At 47.4% G+C, this 26,805-nt stretch overlaps 2 protein-coding genes across 2 annotated transcripts in view; both read right to left on the bottom strand.

The window, feature by feature from the left end:
* GREP1 (glycine rich extracellular protein 1) overlaps positions 1 to 19,279 on the bottom strand; it is a 105,348-nt gene extending 86,069 nt beyond the window's left edge. Inside the window, exon 1 of the mRNA XM_068244086.1 lies at positions 19,204 to 19,279. Within this exon, the coding sequence (XP_068100187.1) occupies positions 19,204 to 19,210 (7 nt within the window). The 5' untranslated portion in view covers positions 19,211 to 19,279. The remainder of the gene's footprint in view (positions 1 to 19,203) is intronic.
* Positions 19,280 to 22,336: 3,057 nt separating this feature from the next.
* LOC137525555 (claudin-4-like) lies at positions 22,337 to 26,550 on the bottom strand. The gene is made up of 2 exons (XM_068246686.1): positions 26,530 to 26,550; positions 22,337 to 23,115 (listed from the first exon to the last, which is right to left on the bottom strand). The coding sequence occupies exon 2, from the start codon at positions 23,101 to 23,103 to the stop codon at positions 22,459 to 22,461; it is 645 nt and encodes a 214-aa protein (XP_068102787.1). The 5' UTR covers positions 23,104 to 23,115; positions 26,530 to 26,550; the 3' UTR covers positions 22,337 to 22,458.
* Between the last annotated feature and the right edge of the window lie 255 nt (positions 26,551 to 26,805).

Genomic DNA, 26,805 nt, shown 5'->3' on the forward strand with positions numbered 1-26,805 from the left:
TCAGTGTGTCACAGTGCTCCTCTCAGTGTCAGTGAGTCACAGTGCTCCTCTCAGTGTCAGTGAGTCACAATGCTCCTCTCAGTGTCAGTGTGTCACAGTGCTCCTCTCAGTGTCAGTGAGTCACAGTGCTCCTCTCAGTGTCAGTGAGTCACAGTGCTCCTCTCAGTGTCAGTGAATTACAGTAGTTCTCTCTTTGATGCAGCATTTGTCAGTGTGTCACAGTGTTTCTGGTTAGGAGTGCTGTTTCTGCATTCAGGGCTATGAATGATGACATTGTGGGATGGAGATAATGAGCTCAGTGAGGGTGGATGAGGCACGAGTCTCCCTCCCCCAGCAGGTAACAGGCAGCAGCTGAATTCCTCCAACATCATCACAGATCATACAATGCTTCCTGCAAAGACAAATACAGACAAGAGCGCAAACATCCCTGTCTACTTCCAGTCCAACTACGTGACCCCTACTGAGAGTCACAGCAAGGGAAGTGCTACTGTGCAGCTATAATACACCTGACCCCTACCGAGAGTCACAGCAAGGGAAGTGCTACTGTGCAGCTATAATACACCTGACCCCTACCGAGAGTCACAGCAAGGGAAGTGCTACTGTCCAGCTATAATACACCTGACCCCTACCGAGTGTCACAGTAAGGGAAGTGCTACTGTGCAGCTCAGAGCCGGATTAAGGCTAAATGGGGCCCCAAGCAAAGTAACTGATTTGGGCCCCCTCATCATGTCGTAATAGAACCAGAAGATGCAGCTGCACAGCAACATGCCGCACACACTGGGGCAGCCGAGCTACTGGTTGCTATGGGCAACAGCCCGCTTTCCTCTGTGGGTGCACAATGCAGAATGAGAGATGAATGGCTGGGACATTTGCACTCAGGGGCTGGGGCACCCCTGTGAAGAGGGCACCAGATATCACAGCAGCACCACTTTCCCCCTGCATCTCCAGCCTGGCAATAGCAGAAAGCTCTGGACACTGCCAAACTGGAAGCCGTTCCCCAGACAGAATTACATAACCACCCCCACCACCGAACAACCGATTTCCTCCCAAGTTAGACAGCCACCATGCAGCCTCCATCCCAGTGAATACGATAGTCCAGCAGAGAAGGCAGCCGCAGCGGGGGAGAATGACAGCACCAGATGACTCACATTCACCTATTGCGATCCAAGCAATAGAGGTCCCGTCATCCGGAGCCCATCTGTCTCCTCTAGAGTGCTGCCTCTCTGTTACTACTACTATTACTACTTCCTACTTCCTGTGTGATCTGAGAATCAGGAAGTTCAGAGCGAGCGGCTGCACTGTAGAAGAGACAGATGGGTTTCAGATGGTGGGATCTCTATCGCTTGGATCATGGATAGGTGAGTGAGTGTTTACCATCTGCTGCTATCATTCTTGCTGCAGCTGTGGTTCTCTGTGGGAAGGGAGGGTGGAGTGGGCAGCGGCAGAGCGCACAGTAGCAGGAGGGGGACCTAGGAGAAGAGCCTGGCTCTGAAGACAATCAGCAGCGCACGGCATTATTTGACAAGACAAGACAAATAACATTTATATCTCGCTTTTCTCCTGGCGGACTCAAAGCGCCAGAGCTGCAGCCACTAGGATGCGCCCCGTAGGCAGTAGCAGTGTTAGAGAGACTTGCCCAAGATCTCCTCACTGAATAGGTGCTGGCTTACTGAACAGGCACAGCCGAGATTCAAAACCTGGTCTCCTGTGTCAGAGGCAGAGCCCTTAAAGGGACTCCGAGCAGTGCCTGTGGGTATGCCTTTAAGCATACTCACAACTAATTAATTACATCCTCACACCTAGTGGCATGATGTTTGTAATTATATCCCCCTGGGTTCCTTATATTTCATTGCATTGTGCTGAATCGAGCTGCCGACTTTGGAGAAAAGTCGTCCTGTGTAATACAATGTAACTATGGAAAGATGAATATCATTTTAAAGCTCTCTTTCTCCTCTTTCCAATGATAGATAAACTGCCACCCTACGCCTTTTAGTTTTCGCTATTTTCATGATCAAAATTGCCGTGGCCGCGATTTCGATCGTGAAAATAGCGAAAACTAAAAGGCATAGGGCGGCGGTTTATATATCATTGGAAAGAGGAGAAAGAGAGCTTTAAAATGATATTCATCTTTCCATCGTTACTGCACTGCTCAGAGTCCCTTTAACCATTATACCATCCAGCCACCGCTGACAGGATGGCGAGGGCTTTAAAATGAGGGCTGGTTTATGTGCTGATGGGGCCCCTTTGACTCTGAATGGGGCCCAAAGCGACTGCTTTTGTTGCCTGGTCGGTAATCCGGCCCTGGTGCAGCTATAATACACCTGACCTATACCAAAAGTCACAGCAAGGGAAGTGCTACTGTGCAGCTATAATACACCTGACCTATACCAAGAGTCACAGCAGGGAAGTGCTACTGTGCAGCTATAATACACCTGACCCCTACCAAGAGTCACAGCAAGGAAGTGCTACTGTGCAGCTATAATACACCTGACCCCTACCAAGAGTCACAGCAGGGAAGTGCTTCTGTGCAGCTATAATACACCTGACCCCTACCAAGAGTCACAGCAGGGAAGTGCTACTGTGCAGCTATAATACACCTGACCCCTACCGAGAGTCACAGCAAGGGAAGTGCTACTGTCCAGCTATAATACACCTGACCTATACCGAGAGTCACAGCAAGGGAAGTGCTACTGTCCAGCTATAATACACCTGACCCCTACCGAGAGTCACTGCAAGGGAAGTGCTACTGTGCAGCTATAATACACCTGACCCCTACCAAGAGTCACAGCAAGGGAAGTGCTACTGTGCAGCTATAATACACCTGACCCTTACCGAGAGTCACAGCAAGGGAAGTGCTACTGTGAAGCTATAATACACCTGACCCCTACCGAAAGTCACAGCAAGGGAAGTGCTACTGTGCAGCTTCTGTACACCTGACCCCTACCGAGAGTCTCAGCAAGGGAAGTGCTACCGTGCAGCTATAATACACCTGACCCCTACCGAGAGTCACAGCAAGGGAAGTGCTACTGTGCAGCTATAATACACCTGACCCCTACCGAGAGTCACAGCAAGGGAAGTGCTACTGTGCAGCTTCAACACACCTGACCCCTACCGAGAGTCACAGCAAGGGAAGTGCTACTGTGCAGCTTCGACACACCTGACCCCTACCGAGAGTCACAGCAAGAGAAGTGCTACTGTGCAGCTTCCATACACTGACCCCTACCAAGAGTCACAGCAAGGGAAGTGCTACTGTGCAGCTATAATACACCTGACCCCTACCGAGAGTCACAGCAAGGGAAGTGCTACTGTCCAGCTATAATACACCTGACCCCTACCGAGTGTCACAGTAAGGGAAGTGCTACTGTGCAGCTCAGAGCCGGATTAAGGCTAAATGGGGCCCCAAGCAAAGTAACTGATTTGGGCCCCCTCATCATGTCGTAATAGAACCAGAAGATGCAGCTGCACAGCAACATGCCGCACACACTGGGGCAGCCGAGCTACTGGTTGCTATGGGCAACAGCCCGCTTTCCTCTGTGGGTGCACAATGCAGAATGAGAGATGAATGGCTGGGACATTTGCACTCAGGGGCTGGGGCACCCCTGTGAAGAGGGCACCAGATATCACAGCAGCACCACTTTCCCCCTGCATCTCCAGCCTGGCAATAGCAGAAAGCTCTGGACACTGCCAAACTGGAAGCCGTTCCCCAGACAGAATTACATAACCACCCCCACCACCGAACAACCGATTTCCTCCCAAGTTAGACAGCCACCATGCAGCCTCCATCCCAGTGAATACGATAGTCCAGCAGAGAAGGCAGCCGCAGCGGGGGAGAATGACAGCACCAGATGACTCACATTCACCTATTGCGATCCAAGCAATAGAGGTCCCGTCATCCGGAGCCCATCTGTCTCCTCTAGAGTGCTGCCTCTCTGTTACTACTACTATTACTACTTCCTACTTCCTGTGTGATCTGAGAATCAGGAAGTTCAGAGCGAGCGGCTGCACTGTAGAAGAGACAGATGGGTTTCAGATGGTGGGATCTCTATCGCTTGGATCATGGATAGGTGAGTGAGTGTTTACCATCTGCTGCTATCATTCTTGCTGCAGCTGTGGTTCTCTGTGGGAAGGGAGGGTGGAGTGGGCAGCGGCAGAGCGCACAGTAGCAGGAGGGGGACCTAGGAGAAGAGCCTGGCTCTGAAGACAATCAGCAGCGCACGGCATTATTTGACAAGACAAGACAAATAACATTTATATCTCGCTTTTCTCCTGGCGGACTCAAAGCGCCAGAGCTGCAGCCACTAGGATGCGCCCCGTAGGCAGTAGCAGTGTTAGAGAGACTTGCCCAAGATCTCCTCACTGAATAGGTGCTGGCTTACTGAACAGGCACAGCCGAGATTCAAAACCTGGTCTCCTGTGTCAGAGGCAGAGCCCTTAAAGGGACTCCGAGCAGTGCCTGTGGGTATGCCTTTAAGCATACTCACAACTAATTAATTACATCCTCACACCTAGTGGCATGATGTTTGTAATTATATCCCCCTGGGTTCCTTATATTTCATTGCATTGTGCTGAATCGAGCTGCCGACTTTGGAGAAAAGTCGTCCTGTGTAATACAATGTAACTATGGAAAGATGAATATCATTTTAAAGCTCTCTTTCTCCTCTTTCCAATGATAGATAAACTGCCACCCTACGCCTTTTAGTTTTCGCTATTTTCATGATCAAAATTGCCGTGGCCGCGATTTCGATCGTGAAAATAGCGAAAACTAAAAGGCATAGGGCGGCGGTTTATATATCATTGGAAAGAGGAGAAAGAGAGCTTTAAAATGATATTCATCTTTCCATCGTTACTGCACTGCTCAGAGTCCCTTTAACCATTATACCATCCAGCCACCGCTGACAGGATGGCGAGGGCTTTAAAATGAGGGCTGGTTTATGTGCTGATGGGGCCCCTTTGACTCTGAATGGGGCCCAAAGCGACTGCTTTTGTTGCCTGGTCGGTAATCCGGCCCTGGTGCAGCTATAATACACCTGACCTATACCAAAAGTCACAGCAAGGGAAGTGCTACTGTGCAGCTATAATACACCTGACCTATACCAAGAGTCACAGCAGGGAAGTGCTACTGTGCAGCTATAATACACCTGACCCCTACCAAGAGTCACAGCAAGGAAGTGCTACTGTGCAGCTATAATACACCTGACCCCTACCAAGAGTCACAGCAGGGAAGTGCTTCTGTGCAGCTATAATACACCTGACCCCTACCAAGAGTCACAGCAGGGAAGTGCTACTGTGCAGCTATAATACACCTGACCCCTACCGAGAGTCACAGCAAGGGAAGTGCTACTGTCCAGCTATAATACACCTGACCTATACCGAGAGTCACAGCAAGGGAAGTGCTACTGTCCAGCTATAATACACCTGACCCCTACCGAGAGTCACTGCAAGGGAAGTGCTACTGTGCAGCTATAATACACCTGACCCCTACCAAGAGTCACAGCAAGGGAAGTGCTACTGTGCAGCTATAATACACCTGACCCTTACCGAGAGTCACAGCAAGGGAAGTGCTACTGTGAAGCTATAATACACCTGACCCCTACCGAAAGTCACAGCAAGGGAAGTGCTACTGTGCAGCTTCTGTACACCTGACCCCTACCGAGAGTCTCAGCAAGGGAAGTGCTACCGTGCAGCTATAATACACCTGACCCCTACCGAGAGTCACAGCAAGGGAAGTGCTACTGTGCAGCTATAATACACCTGACCCCTACCGAGAGTCACAGCAAGGGAAGTGCTACTGTGCAGCTTCAACACACCTGACCCCTACCGAGAGTCACAGCAAGGGAAGTGCTACTGTGCAGCTTCGACACACCTGACCCCTACCGAGAGTCACAGCAAGGGAAGTGCTACTGTGCAGCTTCCATACACTGACCCCTACCAAGAGTCACAGCAAGGGAAGTGCTACTGTGCAGCTATAATACACCTGACCCCTACCGAGAGTCACAGCAAGGGAAGTGCTACTGTGCAGCTTCCACACATCTGACCCATACCGAGAGTCACAGCAAGGGAAGTGCTACTGTGCAGCTTCCACACACCTGACCCCTACCAAGAGTCACAGCAAGGGAAGTGCTAATGTGCAGCTATAATACACCTGACCCCTACCAAGAGTCACAGCAAGGGAAGTGCTACTGTGCAGCTATAATACACCTGACCGATACCGAGAGTCCCAGCAAGGAAAGCGCTACTGTGCAGCTATAATACACCTGACCCCTACCAAGAGTCACAGCAGGGAAGTGCTACTGTGCAGCTATAATACACCTGACCCCTACCAAGAGTCACAGCAGGGAAGTGCTACTGTGCAGCTATAATACACCTGACCCCTACCGAGAGTCACAGTAAGGGAAGTGCTACTGTGCAGCTATAATACACCTGACCCCTACCGAGAGTCACAGCAAGGGAAGTGCTACTGTGCAGCTTTAATACACCTGACCCCTACCGAGAGTCACAGCAAGGGAAGTGCTACTGTGCAGCTATAATACACCTGACCCCTACCGAGAGTCACAGCAAGGGAAGTGCTACTGTCCAGCTATAATACACCTGACCCCTACCGAGAGTCACACTAAGGGAATTGCTACTGATCAGCTTCCACACACCTGACCCCTACCGAGAGTCACAGCAAGGGAAGTGCTACTGTGCAGCTTCGACACACCTGACCCCTACCGAGAGTCACAGCAAGGGAAGTGCTACTGTGCAGCTTCTGTACACCTGACCCCTACCAAGAGTCTCAGCAAGGGAAGTGCTACTCTGCAGCTATAATACACCTGACCCCTACCGAGAGTCACAGCAAGGGAAGTGCTACTGTGCAGCTATAATACACCTGACCCCTACCGAGAGTCACAGCAAGGGAAGTGCTACTGTGCAGCTTCGACACACCTGACCCCTACCGAGAGTCACAGCAAGGGAAGTGCTACTGTGCAGCTTCCACACACCTGACTCCTACCGAGAGTCACAGCAAGGGTAGTGCTACTGTACAGCTTCCATACACTGACCCCTACCAAGAGTCACAGCAAGGGAAGTGCTACTGTGCAGCTATAATACACCTGACCCCTACCGAGAGTCACAGCAAGGGAATTGCTACTGTGCAGCTTCCACACACCTGACCCCTACCGAGAGTCACAGCAAGGGAAGTGCTACTGTGCAGCTTCCACACACCTGACCCCTACCGAGAGTCACAGCAAGGGAAGTGCTACTGTGCAGCTTCCATACACTGACCCCTACCAAGAGTCACAGCAAGGGAAGTGCTACTGTGCAGCTATAATACACCTGACCCCTACCGAGAGTCACAGCAAGGGAAGTGCTACCGTGCAGCTATAATACACCTGACCTCTACCGAGAGTCACAGCAAGGGAAGTGCTACTGTGCAGCTATAATACACCTGACCCCTACTGAGAGTCACAGCAAGAGAAGTGCTACTGTGCAGCTATAATACACCTGACCCCTACCGAGAGTCACAGCAAGGGAAGTGCTACTGTGCAGCTATAATACACCTGACCCCTACCCAGAGTCACAGCAAGGGAAGTGCTACTGTGCAGCTATAATACACCTGACCCCTACCGAGAGTCACAGCAAGGGAAGTGCTACTGTGCAGCTATAATACACCTGACCCCTACTGAGAGCCACAGCAAGGGAAGTGCTACTGTGCAGCTATAATACACCTGACCCCTACCGAGAGTCACAGCAAGGGAAGTGCTACTGTGCAGCTTCCACACACCTGACCCCTACCAAGAGTTTAAGCTAAGGAAGTGCTACTGAGCAGCTTCCACACACCTGACCCCTACCAAGAGTCACAGCAAGGGAAGTGCTACTGTGCAGCTATAATACACCTGACCCCTACCGAGAGTCACAGCAAGGGAAGTGCTACTGTGCAGCTATAATACACCTGACCCCTACCAAGAGTCTAAGCAAGGGAAGTGCTACTGTGCAGCTTCCATACACTGACCCCTACCAAGAGTCACAGCAAGGGAAGTGCTACTGTGCAGCTTCCACACACCTGACCCCTACCGAGAGTCACAGCAAGGGAAGTGCTACTGTCCAGCTATAATACACCTGACCCCTACCGAGAGTCACAGCAGGGAAGTGCTACTATGCAGCTATAATACGCCTGACCCATACCAAGAGTCTCAGCAAGGGAAGTGCTACTGTGCAGCTATAATACACCTGATCCCTACCGAGAGTCACAGCAAGGGAAGTGTTACTGTGCAGCTATAATACACCTGACCCCTACCAAGAGTCACAGCAAGGGAAGTGCTACTGTGCAGCTATAATACACCTGACCCCTACCAAGAGTCACAGCAAGGGAAGTGCTACTGTGCAGCTATAATACACCTGACCCCTACCGAGAGTCACAGCAAGGGAAGTGCTACTGTGCAGCTATAATACACCTGACCCCTCCCGAGAGTCACAGCAAGGGAATTGCTACTGTGCAGCTATAATACACCTGACCTATACCAAGAGTCACAGCAGGGAAGTGCTACTGTGCAGCTTCTGTACACCTGACCCCTACCGAGAGTCCCAGCAAGGGAAGTGCTACTGTGCAGCTATAATACACCTGACCCCTACGGAGAGTCACAGCAAGGGAAGTGCTACTTTGCAGCTATAATACACCTGACCCCTACCGAGAGTCACAGCAAGGGAAGTGTTACTGTGCAGCTATAATACACCTGACCCCTACCGAGAGTCACAGCAAGGGAAGTGCTACTGTGCAGCTATAATACACCTGACCCCTACCGAGAGTCACAGCAAGGGAAGTGCTACTGTGCAGCTATAATACACCTGACCCCTACCGAGAGTCACAGCAAGGGAAGTGCTACTGTGCAGCTATAATACACCTGACCCCTACCGAGAGTCACAGCAAGGGAAGTGCTATTGTGCAGCTATAATACACCTGACCTATACCAAGAGTCACAGCAAGGGAAGTGCTACTGTGCAGCTATAATACACCTGACCCCTACCGAGAGTCACAGCAAGGGAAGTGCTACTGTGCAGCTATAATACACCTGACCCCTACCGAGAGTCACAGCAAGGGAAGTGCTACTGTGCAGCTATAATACACCTGACCCCTACCGAGAGTCACAGCAAGGGAAGTGCTATTGTGCAGCTATAATACACCTGACCTATACCAAGAGTCACAGCAGGAAAGTGCTACTGTGCAGCTTCTGTACACCTGACCCCTACCGAGAGTCACAGCAAGGGAAGTGTTACTGTGCAGCTATAATACACCTGACCCCTACGGAGAGTCACAGCAAGGGAAGTGCTACTGTGCAGCTATAATACACCTGACCCCTACCGAGAGTCACAGCAAGGGAAGTGCTACTGTGCAGCTATAATACACCTGACCCCTACCAAGAGTCACAGCAAGGGAAGTGCTACTGTGCAGCTATAATACACCTGACCCCTACCGAGAGTCACAGCAAGGGAAGTGCTACTGTGCAGCTATAATACACCTGACCCCTTCTGAGAGTCACAGCAAGGGAAGTGCTTCTGTGCAGCTATAATACACCTGACCCCTACCAAGAGTCACAGCAAGGGAAGTGTTACTGTGCAGCTATAATACACCTGACCCCTACCGAGAGTCACAGCAAGGGAAGTGTTACTGTGCAGCTATAATACACCTGACCCCTACCGAGAGTCACAGCAAGGGAAGTGCTACTGTGCAGCTTCTGTACACCTGACCCCTACCGAGAGTCACAGCAAGGGAAGTGCTACTGTGCAGCTATAATACATCTGACCCCTACCGAGAGTCACAGCAAGGGAAGTGCTACTGTGCAGCTATAATACACCTGATCCCTACCGAGAGTCACAGCAAGGGAAGTGCTACTGTGCAGCTATAATACACCTGACCTATACCAAGAGTCACAGCAGGAAAGTGCTACTGTGCAGCTATAATACACCTGACCCCTACCAAGAGTCACAGCAAGGGAAGTGTTACTGTGCAGCTATAATACACCTGACCCCTACCGAGAGTCACAGCAAGGGAATTACTACTGTGCAGCTATAATACACCTGATCCCTACCGAGAGAGTCACAGCAAGGGAAGTGCTACTGTGCAGCTATAATACAACTGACCCCTACCGAGAGTCACAGCAAGGGAAGTGCTACTGTGCAGCTATAATACACCTGACCCCTACCAAGAGTCACAGCAAGGGAAGTGTTACTGTGCAGCTATAATACACCTGACCCCTACCGAGAGTCACAGCAAGGGAATTACTACTGTGCAGCTATAATACACCTGACCCCTACCGAGAGTCACAGCAAGGGAAGTGCTACTGTGCAGCTATAATACACCTGACCCCTACCGAGAGTCACAGCAAGGGAAGTGCTACTGTGCAGCTATAATACACCTGACCCCTACCAAGAGTCACAGCAGGGAAGTGCTACTGTGCAGCTATAATACACCTGACCCCTACCGAGAGTCACAGCAAGGGAAGTGCTACTGTGCAGCTATAATACACCTGACCCCTACCGAGAGTCACAGCAAGGGAAATGCTACTGTGCAGCTATAATACACCTGACCCCTACCAAGAGTCACAGCAGGGAAGTGCTACTGTGCAGCTATAATACACCTGACCCCTACCGAGAGTCACAGCAAGGGAAGTGTTACTGTGCTGCTATAATACACCTGACCCCTACCGAGAGTCACAGCAAGGGAATTGCTACTGTGCAGCTTCTGTACACTGACCCCTACCAAGAGTCACAGCAAGGGAAGTGCTACTGTGCAGCTATAATACACCTGACCCCTACCGAGAGTCACAGCAAGGGAAGTGTTACTGTGCAGCTATAATACACCTGACCCCTACGGAGAGTCACAGCAAGGGAATTGCTACTGTGCAGCTATAATACACCTGACCCCTACCGAGAGTCACAGCAAGGGAATTACTACTGTGCAGCTATAATACACCTGACCCCTACCGAGAGTCACAGCAAGGGAAGTGCTACTGTGCAGCTATAATACACCTGACCCCTACCGAGAGTCACAGCAAGGGAATTACTACTGTGCAGCTATAATACACCTGACCCCTACCGAGAGTCATAGCAAGGGAAGTGCTACTGTGCAGCTATAATACACCTGACCCCTACCGAGAGTCACAGCAAGGGAAGTGTTACTGTGCAGCTATAATACACCTGACCCCTACCGAGAGCCACAGCAAGGGAAGTGCTACTGTGCAGCTATAATACATCTGACCCCTACCAAGAGTCACAGCAAGGGAAGTGCTACTGTGCAGCTATAATACACCTGACCCCTACCGAGAGTCACAGCAAGGGAAGTGCTACTGTGCAGCTATAATACACCTGACCCCTACCGAGAGTCACAACAAGGGAAGTGTTACTGTGCAGCTATAATACACCTGACCCCTACCGAGAGTCACAGCAAGGGAAGTGCTACTGTGCAGCTATAATACACCTGACCCCTACCGAGAGTCACAGCAAGGGAAGTGTTACTGTGCAGCTATAATACACCTGACCCCTACCGAGAGTCACAGCAAGGGAAGTGCTACTGTGCAGCTATAATACACCTGACCCCTACCGAGAGTCACAGCAAGGGAATTGCTACTGTGCAGCTTCTGTACACCTGACTCTGATGTCTGGATCTGTAGCTGTAGCTTTCTCCCCTTGATCACCTCCTTCCCCACCACTCCTTGCGTTGGTGACCTGATGGGCTCAACAGCCTTGGGAGGGGCCTCCGCCGCTTATCCCCGCCCTGTGTAACGGGAAGGGGGGGGAGGGGGAAGGTGGAACCTTGGAGATCTGCACACTTGCTATATCTAATCTCTGGAACTTACTTATCTTGCTTGGCAATATGGCTTTGTGATTAAAGCACCACTCCACCAACTTGGACTAGTCAGTCTCCTCATGGAAGAGTCTCAGGGTTCTCGAAAGCATTCCCTGTATGTCAGTTTAACTGTCAAAATAGTAAGATACCAGCCAGCCTCCCTACTCACTTTCACAATATTTTGGCAATTGGACTTCACAGCTGCTATTCAGGAAATGCTTTTGAAAACAAAGAAAACCCTGAGAATTCCCCCATGAGGAGATGGACTAGTCCAAAACCTGTCGTTTGTCAGAATTTAACTGCTTACTTTCTTTGGCTGGAGTGGATTTTTAAGTGCATGCTATTCCACAACTAACTGCTTGACTATAACCTCTTCAATGACGACGCTTGAATGATTATTCAACTGCTAACCGTTGGGTCAATCACGTCTGATCTTTATGCCGCTCCTAGTGGATGCAGCCAATGATTTGAGCTGGATAGAGGCTTCTTTTATGAAGAAACATCAGGTGGGGTTAATTATTTTTTAAATGTGTACCTGCTTTTTTTTTAGATTGAAGTGATCGATAAAATTTGTATATTTTGAATTTACAAGTCTGATTTGTGATCGATTGGGACATACGTCTCCATATGATTATCTCTCAGTTTATATGTAGTAATATAACATTCCCTGGTCACTACATTAGATGTGTGAAATGGATTAGACGTAAATCTACAAGACACAACATAGCTGCAGTTCCATTTTGGTTCACCAGAGGGCGAGCAAAACATTCTCAGGAGCCAGAGTTAGCTAGAGTCTAGGTTCTCAATGTGTGGTACACGTACCCCAGGGAGTACTTCTGATCAGGGGAGGACTGGGACCTTTTGGCCTGGAGGGAAAACACAAACTAGAGGCCCAGTTTCATGGCAGCCCCAGCCCAAATGACGTCACATGCGCCCCACGTGTTATATACTGGTAGTCACATGGTCATGCCAATGCAGATATACAGCAAGGATACTAGAGGGACAGCATGACAGGTAAAGTATAAATGCACAGGCACCGTGGAGTACATAATAGATTTTGAGGGAAAACGCCGGGGTTTCCATTGCGTACATAGTTTGTTATTATCGCACTTATGAATACATCGGCCCGAGATTTCCCACCATCTCAGATTAATAAATTCAACTACTTTCCACCCAAAATAAGTCAAATTCTTGATTGGGCATGCTTGTGGCGGCACAGATTTTCATCCGATTGGATAATTATCGAAGCAGTTGGTGGATCGGCCAGCCCTAAATCATTAAAGGAGAGGCAGCCTGGGGGGAAATCTCCCCCCTTCCCCCCTGGCCAGTCCTCCCCTGCTTCTGATGGCTCCAGGCAGGGGCAAACGCAGGATTTTTAAGGGGGAGATTCCTGAAAGGTCCAGAAGCACTTATGTCCCAGAGTGCTTCCGAATACAGGTGGCTCCATACTGCCCATGCACAAAAGTGCGCTGGCGTATTACGGAGCTGCCTATCTTTGGAAGTACTCAAGGACACAAGTGTTTCTGAGGGCTTCTGGTAGCAGCAAATTTAAACGGGGTACAGCGCTGGAACAACTCCCCGAGAGAGGAACGGGAGATAGACTTAGTTTGGACAATTCAGTGGAATATGCTACAATGGGTATCATTCATAAACAGGCTGTCGGTAGTGCGGGAAAACACCGTTCTTCTCCGCAACCGGTAATTAAGACTTCTGGGTGGCCATTCATAAAGAAGTCTGCCTGTTGCGGAAGAAGTGCGGAGGTTTTCTGGAGGAAGCTGGCGGCAGCGTGGCGGTAGGCATGCGGAAACTTAAAAGCTGCCCGATTCCCTCCCTGCGCTGCTCTGTCTGATGCTGCTTGGGAGGTCCCTCCCATTCATTTATATGTATTCCGCCCGCCTATCGCTACTGTCGAGCAAGCGGTATTTTCCTTCCGGATACCGCTTGCTCTAATCTTTATGAATGGATGTGTTTGTTACTTTTTCTAGATTAATCTAGAAAAACTCCGCACAAGGCGGAAATGTATCGCTCTGTCACATTTTCATGCGGAAAGAGCCTTTATGAATGGGGCTTATGCTGAGTGGTCTGGAAAGTCACCGGTGTTAAGCATTTCCGCATGCGGAAATGCTTTATGAATGATACCCATAGTGTCACATAGTGCAAGTGATACCCATATGATGTAGGGATATATGCATCTGCGGAAGATGGCGGCGCTATTTAAATACTAAATAATAATATTTTGCCTCACCAGGATTGCACTTTTATTTAGCTTTCCTGTATGACAAGAACACACAGCCAGCTCTAGGGGAAGAGGGAAACAAAGGTGAATGAATGAGGGCTGGTGCACACCAAGAGTGCTTCTGAGCATTTTTCAAATCAACAGTGATTTGAAAAGCACTTGGCTAATGTTACCCTATGACAGTGTTCTCACAGCAGCGTTGTGACTTTTTTCAAAATCGCACGTATACTGCATGTAGCATGTTTTTGAGCGATTCATTCAAAAATCGCTCTGAAAAATCGCTTCACAAAATCACACTCACAAATTGCTAGCGATTGCTATTGTCATCATTTTGGCATTGCACTAGCCCAGAGAGAGGAGTGGAGAAATTGTGAATAGCCTGAGATGGAGCAGAGAACTTATCTGTATTGCAGTCCCACATTGCCTGTAATCGGACTACTGTCCCTGCCAGTCTCCCACACAAGTCAGAAAGAAGCCCTCCTGGAGGGCTGGGACTGTCAAAAACTTTTCAACTTGTTTAAAACCTTATCCACACATGCAGTCATAACAATGGGGAGAGACCAGACAGATTTTTGCCCACAGACCCTTCAGGCAGGCTCTGCATAATGCTGTGTATATTTACCAGCTTGCCTGCCCTCTAATTGCATCATGTCTGACACTTCTGTGCTGTGGAGAGTCTGGGACTCCAGAATCAACATTCTATTAGCTGGAGGGAGGCACCAGAAGTAAGAAGGGAGGGAGAATGAGGCTGTTTATATTATGGCTCCCTTCCCTGGCTGAATACACAGCTCAGTGCAGGGGGGTGTTCCAGACACCCGGAATAGCCCCCTCGGTTCGCCAGTGCCAGGGGGTACTAGGGCTTGATGTACTTAACCAAGAATAACAAATTTAGAGTTTTAGAAAATTATAAATCTTAAACACTAAATTAGTGTTTTAGCTAATTAAAAGCAATAGTAAATGCTTGGAAATTGTTTAAAACCACTTATGTACTACGATTTAATATATATTCGTCAAGGGGTACTTGTGATGTTTACTATGCTAGGGGGTAAGTACAGGGTTTTAAAAGGGGTACATACTAATAAAATGTTGAGAAACACTGAGCTAGAGGAATGAGCAGTGGTTTTGAGTCTCCCCAAGCTGCTTGGCTACTCTGTTCTAGCTGAAGGAGCCGAGTCCTCCAGCAGCACTGATGGGGCGTAGCTATGGAGCTATGGGCCTCAGTGCAAGTTTTACATTGGTCCCCCAAGGTAACACTTGATACGGTGCAACAAAACCTGCCAAGGTTATCCACAGTATTAGAGGTGTAAGAAGGGGATGGGGAACAGTTTGTTAAATGAATACTACTATTCAAGGTATCTATAGACGTGATTACTACCACGACAGGAACAATAAACAGCTAATACTTTGGTTGAGGATGGGCCCCAATGCGGTCACTACCTCTGCAACCCCTATTGCTACGCCACTGAGCACAGAGTATATCAGGAGAGAAGAGAAGAATAAGAAGAGTCCTCCAGTAGCACATAGTATATCAGGAAAGGGGAGTTAGAGGAATAAGACAAGCCGAGTCCTCCAGCAGCACAGATGGGGCGTAGCTATGGAGCTGTTCGCCCCGGTGCGAGTTTTACATTGGTCCCCCAAGGTAACACTTGATACGGTGCAACAAAACCTGCCAAGGTTATCCACAGTATTAGAGGTGCAAGAAGGGGATGGGGAACAGTTTGTTAAATGAATACTACTATTCAAGGTATCTATAGACGTGATGACTACCACGACAGGAACAATAAACAGCTAATACTTTGGTTGAGGAAGGGCCCTATGGGGCCCCTCTGGCCCAAAGGCCCCAATGCGGTCACTACCTCTGCAACCTCTATTGCTACGCCACTGAGCACAGAGTATATCAGGAGAGAAGAGAAGAATAAGAAGAGTCCTCCAGCAGCACATAGTATATCAGGAAAGGGGAGTTAGAGGAATAAGGCAAGCAGAGTCCTCCAGCAGCGAACAGTATATCAGGAGAGGAGAGTTAGATAGAAGAAGGAGCAGAGTCCTCCAGCAGCACAGAGTATATCAGAAGAGAAAAGTCCTCCAGTGGTAAAAAGTAGATCAGGAGAGTTAGAGGAAGGAGCAGAGTCCTCCAGTAGGACAGAGTATATCAGAAGAGAAAAGTCCTCCAGTGGTAAAAAGTAGATCAGGAGAGTCAGAGGAAGGTACAGAGTCCTCCAGTAGGACGGGGTATATCAGAAGAGAAAAGTCCTCCAGTGGTACAAAGTATATCAGGAGAGGAGAGTTGGAGGAAGGAGCAGAGTCTTCCAGTAGCACAGAGTATATCAGAAGAGAAAAGTCCTCCAGTGGCACAAAGTATATCAGGACAGTCAGAGGAAGGTACAGAGTCCTCCAGCAGCACAGAGTATATCAGAAGAGAAAAGTCCTCCAGTGGCACAAAGTATATCAGGAGAGGAGAGTTAGAGGAAGGAGCAGAGTCCTCCAGTAGCACAGAGTATATCAGAAGAGAAAAGTCCTCCAGTGGCACAAAGTATATCAGCAGAGGGGAGTTAGAGAAAGTAACAGAGTCCTCCAGTAGCACAGAGTATATCAGGAGAGGAGAGTTAGAAGAATAAGCATAGTCCTCCAGCAGCACAGAATATATCAGGAGAGTTAGACAGAAGAATAAGCATAGTCCTCCAGCAGCACAGAGTATATCAGGAGAGAATTGCATCAGGATGGGAGATATACACAGAAAAAGAGGCCTTTTTTTACCTATTGGTCTGGGTGGGTGGCTCCGTGGACCCTCCCTGTATGTTGGACAGGGGAAGGAGTACTGTGCAGAGGTGTCGGGAGTCACATGTTTGTGATTATCATGCAGCTGAGGTTGGTACTGCTTGGTAAATGTGGAGGAGTCAGAATGACATCACTGGTTGTTATCCATGTTCTGTGTGGGCCAAGACATTCTTGTCTTTAGATTACCCCTCTATTCGCTCTGCAAGCTTTTTGCAAGTTTTTCTAACAGTGCCTGTCCTTCTGCTGTCCTGCTTCCTTACGCCCTGCACATCACTATCCGAGCATACTGCCCCCATCTTCTGCTGACACTGAGGAAAAATAATGCAGCAGGGGGAGGTGGGCAATGCTGGGAACTCAGGACAACAGAGATCTCACCACCAGAGTCCTTTGTCCATTGTGTCTCTGGCTACGGTATTTTGCCAAATGCCGTTTAGATGTCGCTCTTAGCACGGTTTTAGGGCTGGTACACACCAAGAGCTTTTCTGAGTAGGGCCGGAGCTACCATAGGAAAAAATGGGCAATTGCCCCAGGGCCCCAGAGCATGTAGGGGCCCCAGGGTGTCCCTCCCTATCTTAACTGTTGCTCCCCAGGGACTCTGCAGTCTGTTAAGTTGGGAGGTGATTGGGGGAGGGTCAGCAGCCAGCTCAGGGGCCCAGGAGGGAAATGTGGCTGCAACAAAGAGCCTCTAATTACGCTTTTTGGTTCGGGGGTGTCTGTTGGGCCACCCAGGCTAATTTTGCCCTAGGGCCCAATTGTTACTTGAACCGGCCCTGTTTCTGAGCGTTTTTAAAAACACTAGCACTGTGAAAAACACTTGGCTAATGTATTTGAATGGGATGGTGCACACCAGAGCGATGAGCTTTTTTCCCGCAAACGCAGGTCCTGCAGCATTTCTGCCGATTTCTGAGGCGATTCAGCCTCAATGTTAAGAATAGGAAAGTGGAAAATTGCTCTGAAAAGCACTAGATCAGAGCAATTTTCCAAGCGTTTGTTACAGAAGCTGTTCAGTTACTGCTCTACTGTAACAAAATATAAAAAAACGCTCAAAAAATCACTAGGCATGCTTAGAAAATTGCTCAGACATGCCTAGAATCGCCTTAAAAAAAAAACACTTCAAAAGCGCTGAGGCCTGGAACCCACTACAAAACACTATCGCTGATTGCAATCGCTAGTGTTTTGTATGAGTGTTTTGGGGAACAATTTTAAAAAGTGTAATTAATTTGCCAGCGGTTGTGTAGCAATTAGCGTTTTTAATTCTGATTGGTCCTTTCAATTAATCTTCATTTTGTTAGTGTGCAGCAATGTAAAAATGCTTGAAAAATCGCTGTGTAGGTTTTGATGAGCGATTATGCCAGCGTTTATATATTTTACATAGCAGAAATGCTAATCGCTAACACTCAAAAATTCTGCATGTCCTGAGTGTTGTGATTTGGTAATCGCAATCACTCCAGTGGAATCTGGCCCATCCATTAACATTTGCCTGAGCATATAGGGAAAAAAAATCGCTAGAGATTTGAATCGCTCCCTAAACGCTCAGAAAAATCGCTCTAGTGGATTCCAGCCCTGAGGGCTCTTTCACACCAGAGCCCATTTGCTGCGTTTTAACACAAAGTCGAAACTTTGCGTTAACCAAGGTAACATGAAAGTCCATAGACTTTATTTTACCCTTTCACACACGCAACACTGCGTTTAAGCATTGCGGTACGACGGATTAATGAATTACTACTGCCACTGATTATGTCGCACCGCAACATCCCAACAACATGCCGCAGGGCATATAACACGTGCAGGAGAACGGCTCCGGCACGTGTTCTAGATGTGAAAGAGCCCTAAGCTTTTGCACTTTTTAGTGTGCACTGGCCCTTACAGACATAGCTAAAGAATCAGAGCTTTATGCTTTTTGAATACTACAGCAGTTTCCAAAGGTTTTGAGGTGAATTCTGGGGGTGACCAAGTTATTAGAGCCTTTTGATCCAAGTTTATGGCAGCAGTTGCAACAAGTCCTTCAGGAATTCAGGGCCCAGATTGTGCAAGGATTTGAATGTCAATAAGCCAATCCTAAACAGATCTCAATTTTATCGGTAGCCAGTGGAGCAGTCTGAAGTATGCTGACCCGGCCCTCAACCCAAAACGTTTGGGGACCCCTGCTTTACAATGATGGATAGTGTTAGGAGCCAATGAAAGCAGCTCCTGACTGGCGCAGTGCTCTGCTGTCATAAAGACAGCAGAGAGGAGCCTGTGGGGATGGGAGCACAGCGTGACCAGTGGGTCCGTGCTGCAATTTGACAGGTGGTGTCTTTTGAGGTACCGGCAGTCTCTCGTCCTTAAAGAAAACGAAAAGTCAAAATAAGCATACACAAGTCATACTTACCTTCCATGTAGTCTAATCCTCAGTGTCTTTCTCCTTTCCCGTGTCCTGTTTGTTCACTGATCAAGGGAATTTTCTGTCCTCCATTTTGAAAATGGCCATTACAGCTTTCTGGTGAGCACACAGTTAAACTGTAACATCGCCCACTTGAGCCATAGGGAAACATGGACATTACCTGGTACATCAGTTTTCCTCTCAGCTTTAACTGACAGGAACTGATATTTTATTAACAGCAACTGATATATTTCAGATCTGACAAAATAGTCAGAACTGGAAGGGATTGTCAGAAGAAACCGGTGAGCTTCTTAAAGGAACTGATGGCAAGGTAACTATGTTCATTTGAAGTTACCTCATGTGTTTATTTTAAATATTTTACTCAATACAGGTTCTCTTTAAGGGGACAGACACTGCTGGTATGCAAGGGGTTAAGGATGGCAAAAGAGATGATTAAGGGCCCTTTCCACAGCAAGTCAGTTAATCACTGCATTGCAGTGACATTCTACATAGAGCATGGTGTGGTGACATGCTGGACATTAGAGTTTCCAGTGAGCACATTGTACTTAACCCACTGCAATGCAACTGACTGCCTCAAAGGGCCCTTACAAACAACTCTTGATTTTGACATGTATGAACAATGTTTTCATTGCATGTAATGTACTTTGCTCTAAACTGCATCAGTTTTATACAATACTGCAACCATTAACCACTTCAGTCTGGACTCTGGATGACTATATTTACATATAGTGCTGACGTCTTCTGCAGCGCTGTACAGAGTATATAGTCTTGTCACTAGTCATCAAGACACCCCTTAAGTCTAACTGGACATGTGTAAGCATCCAGTGTTATAGCAGCAGGTGTGTGCATGTCTGTCACTCTAACCTGGTGGCATTTCTGTAGCAGTGATTGGTTAAGGGTACCAAGGGTTCCCCAAACCAAACTGCAGGGACATTACCTTGATCAACCATCTGATTTGATTATTAAAATAGGATAAAAATTAGTCTGAAATCTCATGTATTAGAAATGCTGCAAGATGTAGGGCCAATATGCTTGATCAGGTGCATGGCAGTAATGGTATGCAATATTGGGATGTATGATCGGAACCCCCAGTACCTGTTGGTGTCTGCCCCTGGCAGTGCTCCAACTGTTTAGCACACACCCCATGTGGTAGTTTGCACATGTGGGCATGTGTGGTTGCCAGCAACCACAGGAATATACACTGCATGGAGCACATGTTACAGGATGTGGGGGGGGGGGGAGGGGTGTCAAAAAGCCAATTCCTGAGAGATCATAAAGCCGGTTGACTATCAGCTTGTATTGTATGGGCAGGCTTGCACCCCAATTTGCCTTTGTAGAGACCAACCCACCTGCTGCTTAAAGGGGTTCTGAAGAAAGGAAACCAGCCCCCTGACCCTACTGGTACTCAAGGATCCTCCAGTGCCCACTGCAGCTCACTTTAGTTTTGCTGACTAGCAGCCACTGCCTTGCTCCTGTTGCTGGTAGCATCATGTGCAATATGTGAAAACCATGTAGTGTGCATGATGCTCCTGGTGATATGAGTGGGAGGGAGGACACAGCTGCTTTGCAAGTCTGTGGAACTGAAAGTGAGCTGTGGCAGGGGTCTGGAGGATCCTTAAGTACCACCGTGGGTACAGGGTTTCTGCAGGGGCTGGTAGAAGCCCCATGTGTTTTGTTTTTATAACCCCCAAAGAACCCCTTTAATATCCTAATCCACTCAGTCCAGGCCTTCCTGATTTAGACATTTTCCCTGTCTATCAGAAAAGCCTCTGGGTGACATGTCAGCTGGGTGCACTTTAAAATAAAAAAAAAAAAAAAAAAAAAGCACACAAAAAAAATACCAGGACTCACCAGCAATGCAACACCAAAGGTAACTTCTGCTTGATATCAGTTTGATAGACCATCATGTAATCTCAAGTCAGCCCCCCCCCCCCCCCCCCCCCCCCTCTTGAATGTAAGCCTTTGTCAGGTCCCTCCCTACTGGTGTATTCTACTTGATCATGCATCCTGCTCACAGTTACATGAACTTTTATTATTGAGACTACTCAGGTGTATGATCTGGCATTTTGTGTGCCTTATATTACCTGTAGTGTGTTTTCTGTCACCCCCATCATTGTCTGTAACCTTTGTCCAGTGATATGCAATACTTTTTTTGGTGCTATACAAAACCAATAAATAAACTACATAGTATGCTGGAGGTGTTATTCTGCCTTGTGTAGTTGGGTTACATGGGTAGTGCTACACTCCTTCACCCCAGTGCCCCCATCCCTTGCTCAGTAACAGTTAACATGCCAGGATTCAGCAGCACACAAAAAAGCCTACCTCCCAATTGTATGTAAATAGGAATAGAGTGAAGAAGGCTTACAAGCTGAAAGATTAGTTTCTTTTAAGTTGGCCAATAAACTAGAGCTTGTATGTCAAACAGGAAGTATTAATCAGGAATAGACCTGGTTCATAACTAAAATACAAGGTCTAGTCTCCAGCAATACTTAGATAAGGAATTGGACACAGGGTTTCCTTCCTCTCCTCTCTTTTGTAGAGTTGTTAGGCAGGCTGGGGGCTGGAATGATTTGTCCACAGGAGCAGCTTGATGGCAAGATCAAAAGCATGCCAGCAAACTAGCCAAGTACATCTTAATTTAGATAGTGCTATAAGTGAAGGAAAAGCTACCATTTGGACAGTCTGCTAAAAAGCCTCAGGCTAGGTGCCTACTGCCTACAACATAGCATGAAAGGCTGTGTGTGTTTAATGCATATGCAAGTTACTAGGAAAAACAGGAAATGCATCATAAAACAATTTTTCAAAGACTCATAGAAAATGCATACCATTGACTTATATGCAACAAAACCAGCGGTTTTTTTTTTTAAACCGCAGGTTTGAAAATCCATGCGTTTCCTGCAGCCCATGAACTTCCATTAGTGGCAAAAAGTTTTCCACAACCTGAGTTTCTGCAATGTGTACACCTTGCTCTGCAATGTGTACACCTTGCTCAAGTTTTGTGTTCTTTGCGTAACTAGTTAGCCTTAATTTTATCACCAGTTACAAAAAAAAAAAAAAAAAAAAGAAGTACAAAATTAGCCAAGACATTTATAATCTACAAAAGAATATTTTATTCAGCATTAAGAAACCATAAAAATTTTAATACAAAACTTCCCAACTTATCCCCACCCCAGAGTTCATATGTTCAGGCCATACAGGGACCCCTTTCCAGTTAAGCCCATTATAGTGCCATTGTCTCAGTCCTTACACATAGTTCTTGTTGGGATAGTCACTGCGGGCCTGGGAGGTGGCAGCTGTGTAGCGTGCGCTATAAGCCACTTCTGTTTTCTTGGGACATGAGCAGCATAAGAGGCCTCCACCCAGTATCATCAATGCAGCTGAAGCCCATCCAATGTAGAGAGATGCCCCCAACTCCCTCTTCTGGGCCTCCACCACTAGTGGGTTGTAGAAGTCACGGATGATTGTATTGGCAGACCAGCATACAGGAATGAGCAGGAGAACACCGGCCACCAGGAATATCACACCAGCCACCATGGTGACCCTGGCCTTTGTGTTTTCCTCTTCCACACAGTTGGTGCATTTGGCTCCAATGATACCAATAAGCAATGCAAGGATGGCCACCAGGATGCAGATGACTGTCAGGGCTCGGGCAGCCTGAAGATCTTGGGGCAGTGCCAGCATAGAGTCATAGACTTTGCACTGCATTTGGCCAGTGCTCTGAACGATGCAATTCATCCAAAGTCCTTCCCAGATGATCTGGGCCACCACAATGTTATTTCCAATGAAGGCTGTCACCTTCCACATGGGCAGGGCACAAGTGACAATAGATCCCACCCATCCAATCAGGGCCAGGACCATGCCAAGCAGCTGGAGACCAGTGGAAGCCATAGTAGTTGGATACTGGAAGAGATGGAAAAGAGAAAATTAAATGATTTTTCATATAGGTAGCAGCAGTTGTACACAAGGTTCCTGTAGTGGCTAAGGGCTCTGCTTCTAACACAGGAGACCCAGGTTTGAAATGCAGCTCTTAATTAGTAAGCAAGCCAGCATCTATTCAGTAAGGAATCCTTGGGCTAGACTGCTAACACTGCTACTGTCTACTGAGTGCACCCCTAGTGGCTGCAGCTTGAGCACTTTGAGCCCACCAGGAGAAAAGTGATTACTTTTTTTATTATTTGTCTTGTCCTGGTCTACTACACCCAGTACAAGGCTAGCAGTATATTTAGTAGACAGGATTTCTGCTGATTTTGGTACACCAGGTAAACTTCTCATGTCCATAGAGTGGTCTACCACCTTGTACAAATTGTAGAGCATAGTACTCCGGGATCAGAAAAGGCCCAAAATAATGCATTGTTCAGATAGCATGTAGTAAACAAAACAGATGGGTTAATGGATCCAACCCATGTGCATGAACTACCAGCGATGGATCTTATCAGAATCCATAGTGTGCACAGACAGACCTCATTTTAATGCTGGATACACACGGTGCGTTCGTGCACTCGATTTTCCCGTCGATTCGTTTATTTCCAACATGTCCGATTTGGATTTCGATGGATCGTTAGGTCGATTCGGCATACTTTGCATGCGAATCGACCTAACGATCCATCGAAATCCAAATCGGACATGTTGGAAATAAACGAATCGACGGGAATCGATGGGAAAATCGAGTGCACGAACGCACCGTGTGTATCCAGCATAAGAGGATCTGTCCAAAGTCTACAGTCCCTGATCTAGCAAAAAGTTTGTCCATTTTAAATAGGTCCCATTGTTCCATGTCGTACATTTTGAAAGGTGGCTCAGTCATTTCAATCTGTAAAGGCTGGAACCCACTAGAGTGCTTTGAGCATTAAGGGATTGCTTTAATTCACTAGCAATTTCCCCAAGTGCTCTGCCAATGTAAACAAATTCCACAATAGCGACAGATTAGCAAATCGCAAGACATGCAGCATTTTGGGAGCATTTGCGGTCCAAAGTATTTAGGTGCTTGCAAATCACTCATGAATTGCTTCAGTGATTTGGGTAGGATTTTAAATTACTGCAAAAACATTTTTAAAGGACCAAATCAGAATTAAAATCTCCAATTGCAAATAGCCATCACAATTGCTGGCAGAAAGCATGCAGTTTAAAATTTCTACCAAAATTGGTGGAAAAGTGTTTGTGAAATAGCTTACAAAATGCTAGCGAGTGCAACTTGTAGTGGATTCCAGGCCTCATTGTGCATGTAGCTTTTTGCCCAGTCAGTGAGATGCACATTGTTCAAAGTTGATGCAGGATTACACAATTTTGCATGCAAATGTGCGCAGCTTGAAAGTAGATCCATTTTCAAGTTGCATAGGTTTGCATGAAGAATTTACAGAATCCTGGATCAGCTCAATTTCTCTGTATGGAAGAGGCTGCAAATTGGGTGAAAGTCTATGCAACTTCATGTCTGATATACTGGTAAGCCTGACAGAAAGTTGTATTGTGTGTACATGTCCACGTTACACTAGATTCTGATAAACTTTCTATAGCAAACAGATTAAACAGGTCAGAAATAATCAATTGGACAGAAGTTCTGTAATTTACCGAACAATTTTCATCTCAAACTAGCTACAGACCTTGCCCTTCACAACTGAAGCTTGTAGATGCATCTACATCAGCTGGAACCTCCTGGGTGATCAGGGAGTTCTCTCCAGATTGTCTCCAGTTAGGACCCTTATCCAGTAGCAAATCAAACTCCAGTGATTGCAATCTATCAATTTATGCAATGCAAAAGCGCTCCAGATAGTGATTGCGCTTTGCAAACATGCAAGTCATAGTGGAAAACAACTGCAATTCCAATGTTAAAGTAGCAACCCTAGTGATTCAAAAAAATCTAGTGTTTTGCAATTGCTGATCGCAATCACCTGTAGTGAAAAGGGGCTTTACAGGCAGTCCCATCCTTACATGCAGGTTCCTTGAATGAACTAGAACTTCACAAGTCTGGATTTGGATATCTAGTATCATGGTGTTTGCTTGAAGTTGTGTCTATGTGCTTTTGTTTTTAACTCCTTACACCAGTTTATATAATACTGTAACAAAAATAGTACAGTGTATTTTGTACATGAAGGCAACTTTGTATAAACTCCAGAAATGTGTAAGTCGTGGACATCATCCATTCTCACCATTTCTATGTAGTATAAAGGTTAAGTGAGTGAATATACTGAAAGGGTAATGTAGGCAGTTCCCTTTTATTACATAGAAATGGTAAGATTGGATGAAAAAAAAATTGTACCATGTATGGGCACCATTACAGCATGCATTTCAAAACCCTCACCAATGTACCATGCATTCAATCCCCCCCAAAAAATAAAATAAACCCTTGCATCTTTCACAGACACATGCAGAGCAACTATACACAGCAGAGCACACAGTACAATGAAGGCATGCTTGAAGAATCACCTAGTTAGCAAACCTAAAGGAAGGCAGAAAATGCAAACCCTCATGTTCCCACTCCCCCAAAAAGATACCCCTAGTGAATGGTGAGCTGCAGGTGAAGGCTCCTAGATGTTACCAACAGCAAGTAATCAGGACACCACCATGTTTGGGGAGGGGAAGACCATACCAGATCCTGGTTGATCACCTACAACCAAGTCTCAATCTCAAAACCAATACTACTCCCGACTGACACACCCACCTACAGATACCACAAGGTCCACTCCCCATCCAAATGTCACACCAACCAAATACTACAACCTACCCAACCCTGTGCAGCCACATGCAGATCCCAGTACAACATGACAGAAACCTCAAAAAGCCACCATCAACGATGTCCTGCAGATCAGTAATGGGAGAAGTGCATCTCCCAGGGTAGACTGAAGACTTATTGTCCAAGACAGACCTCAGAGCTAATTGCCATCCACCCATGCCCCCCATCCCCCAGGGAAAAATAAAGGAGGTCTTGTGTGATGCCGTGCCCTCCAGTCACAGAACCCCCAGGGCGAGGAATGAGGAGAGGGAGAGCAGACGTGATCGCTGAAAGATCAGATGTCTGATCGGGAGGGGAGATCGCCACACTCATTTCACACCTGCTGAAATCTACAACTGATCAACTCAGAGCGTCTGCTTTCAGAGATCCCTCTCCACCCCAAACTTTATACTACCCCCATAAGCACAGCACAGAAATACAGCTTCACCAGAAGACTCAAGCACAACTCAGCATCTAAATACATACATACTCATTCAACCTCAGCCTGTGGACCCCCTCACACCAGCAGTTATAACATCTTCCAGGACAATAGGAATCCAGTCCCACCAGCAGCCACCCCCAGCTCCTGCCTCTCCAGAACATCTTACCTGCACACTGATCAGACCAGGACTGACTCACACCTGCCACCTCTCCCCCTGCTGGGGTTATATACTGCTCCTAGTGACGTCACGACGAGAGTGCAGTCAGGTGGAGAGGAGGCACAAGGCAGGAAGTGTCCTCACCTGGGGGGAGAGTTTCACTGAAACCCTCTCACTGTCATCCTCATCACCGGAGGGGGAGGGGAGGCTGAGTGCCAGCTCCTGAGACCAGAACAATGGATGTGTGTGACCCCCCCTCATTATACAACTCACTACTACAGAGAG

The sequence above is a fragment of the Hyperolius riggenbachi genome, chromosome 7 (genome assembly GCF_040937935.1).
Source record: "Hyperolius riggenbachi isolate aHypRig1 chromosome 7, aHypRig1.pri, whole genome shotgun sequence".
NCBI classification, from domain to species: domain Eukaryota; kingdom Metazoa; phylum Chordata; class Amphibia; order Anura; family Hyperoliidae; genus Hyperolius; species Hyperolius riggenbachi.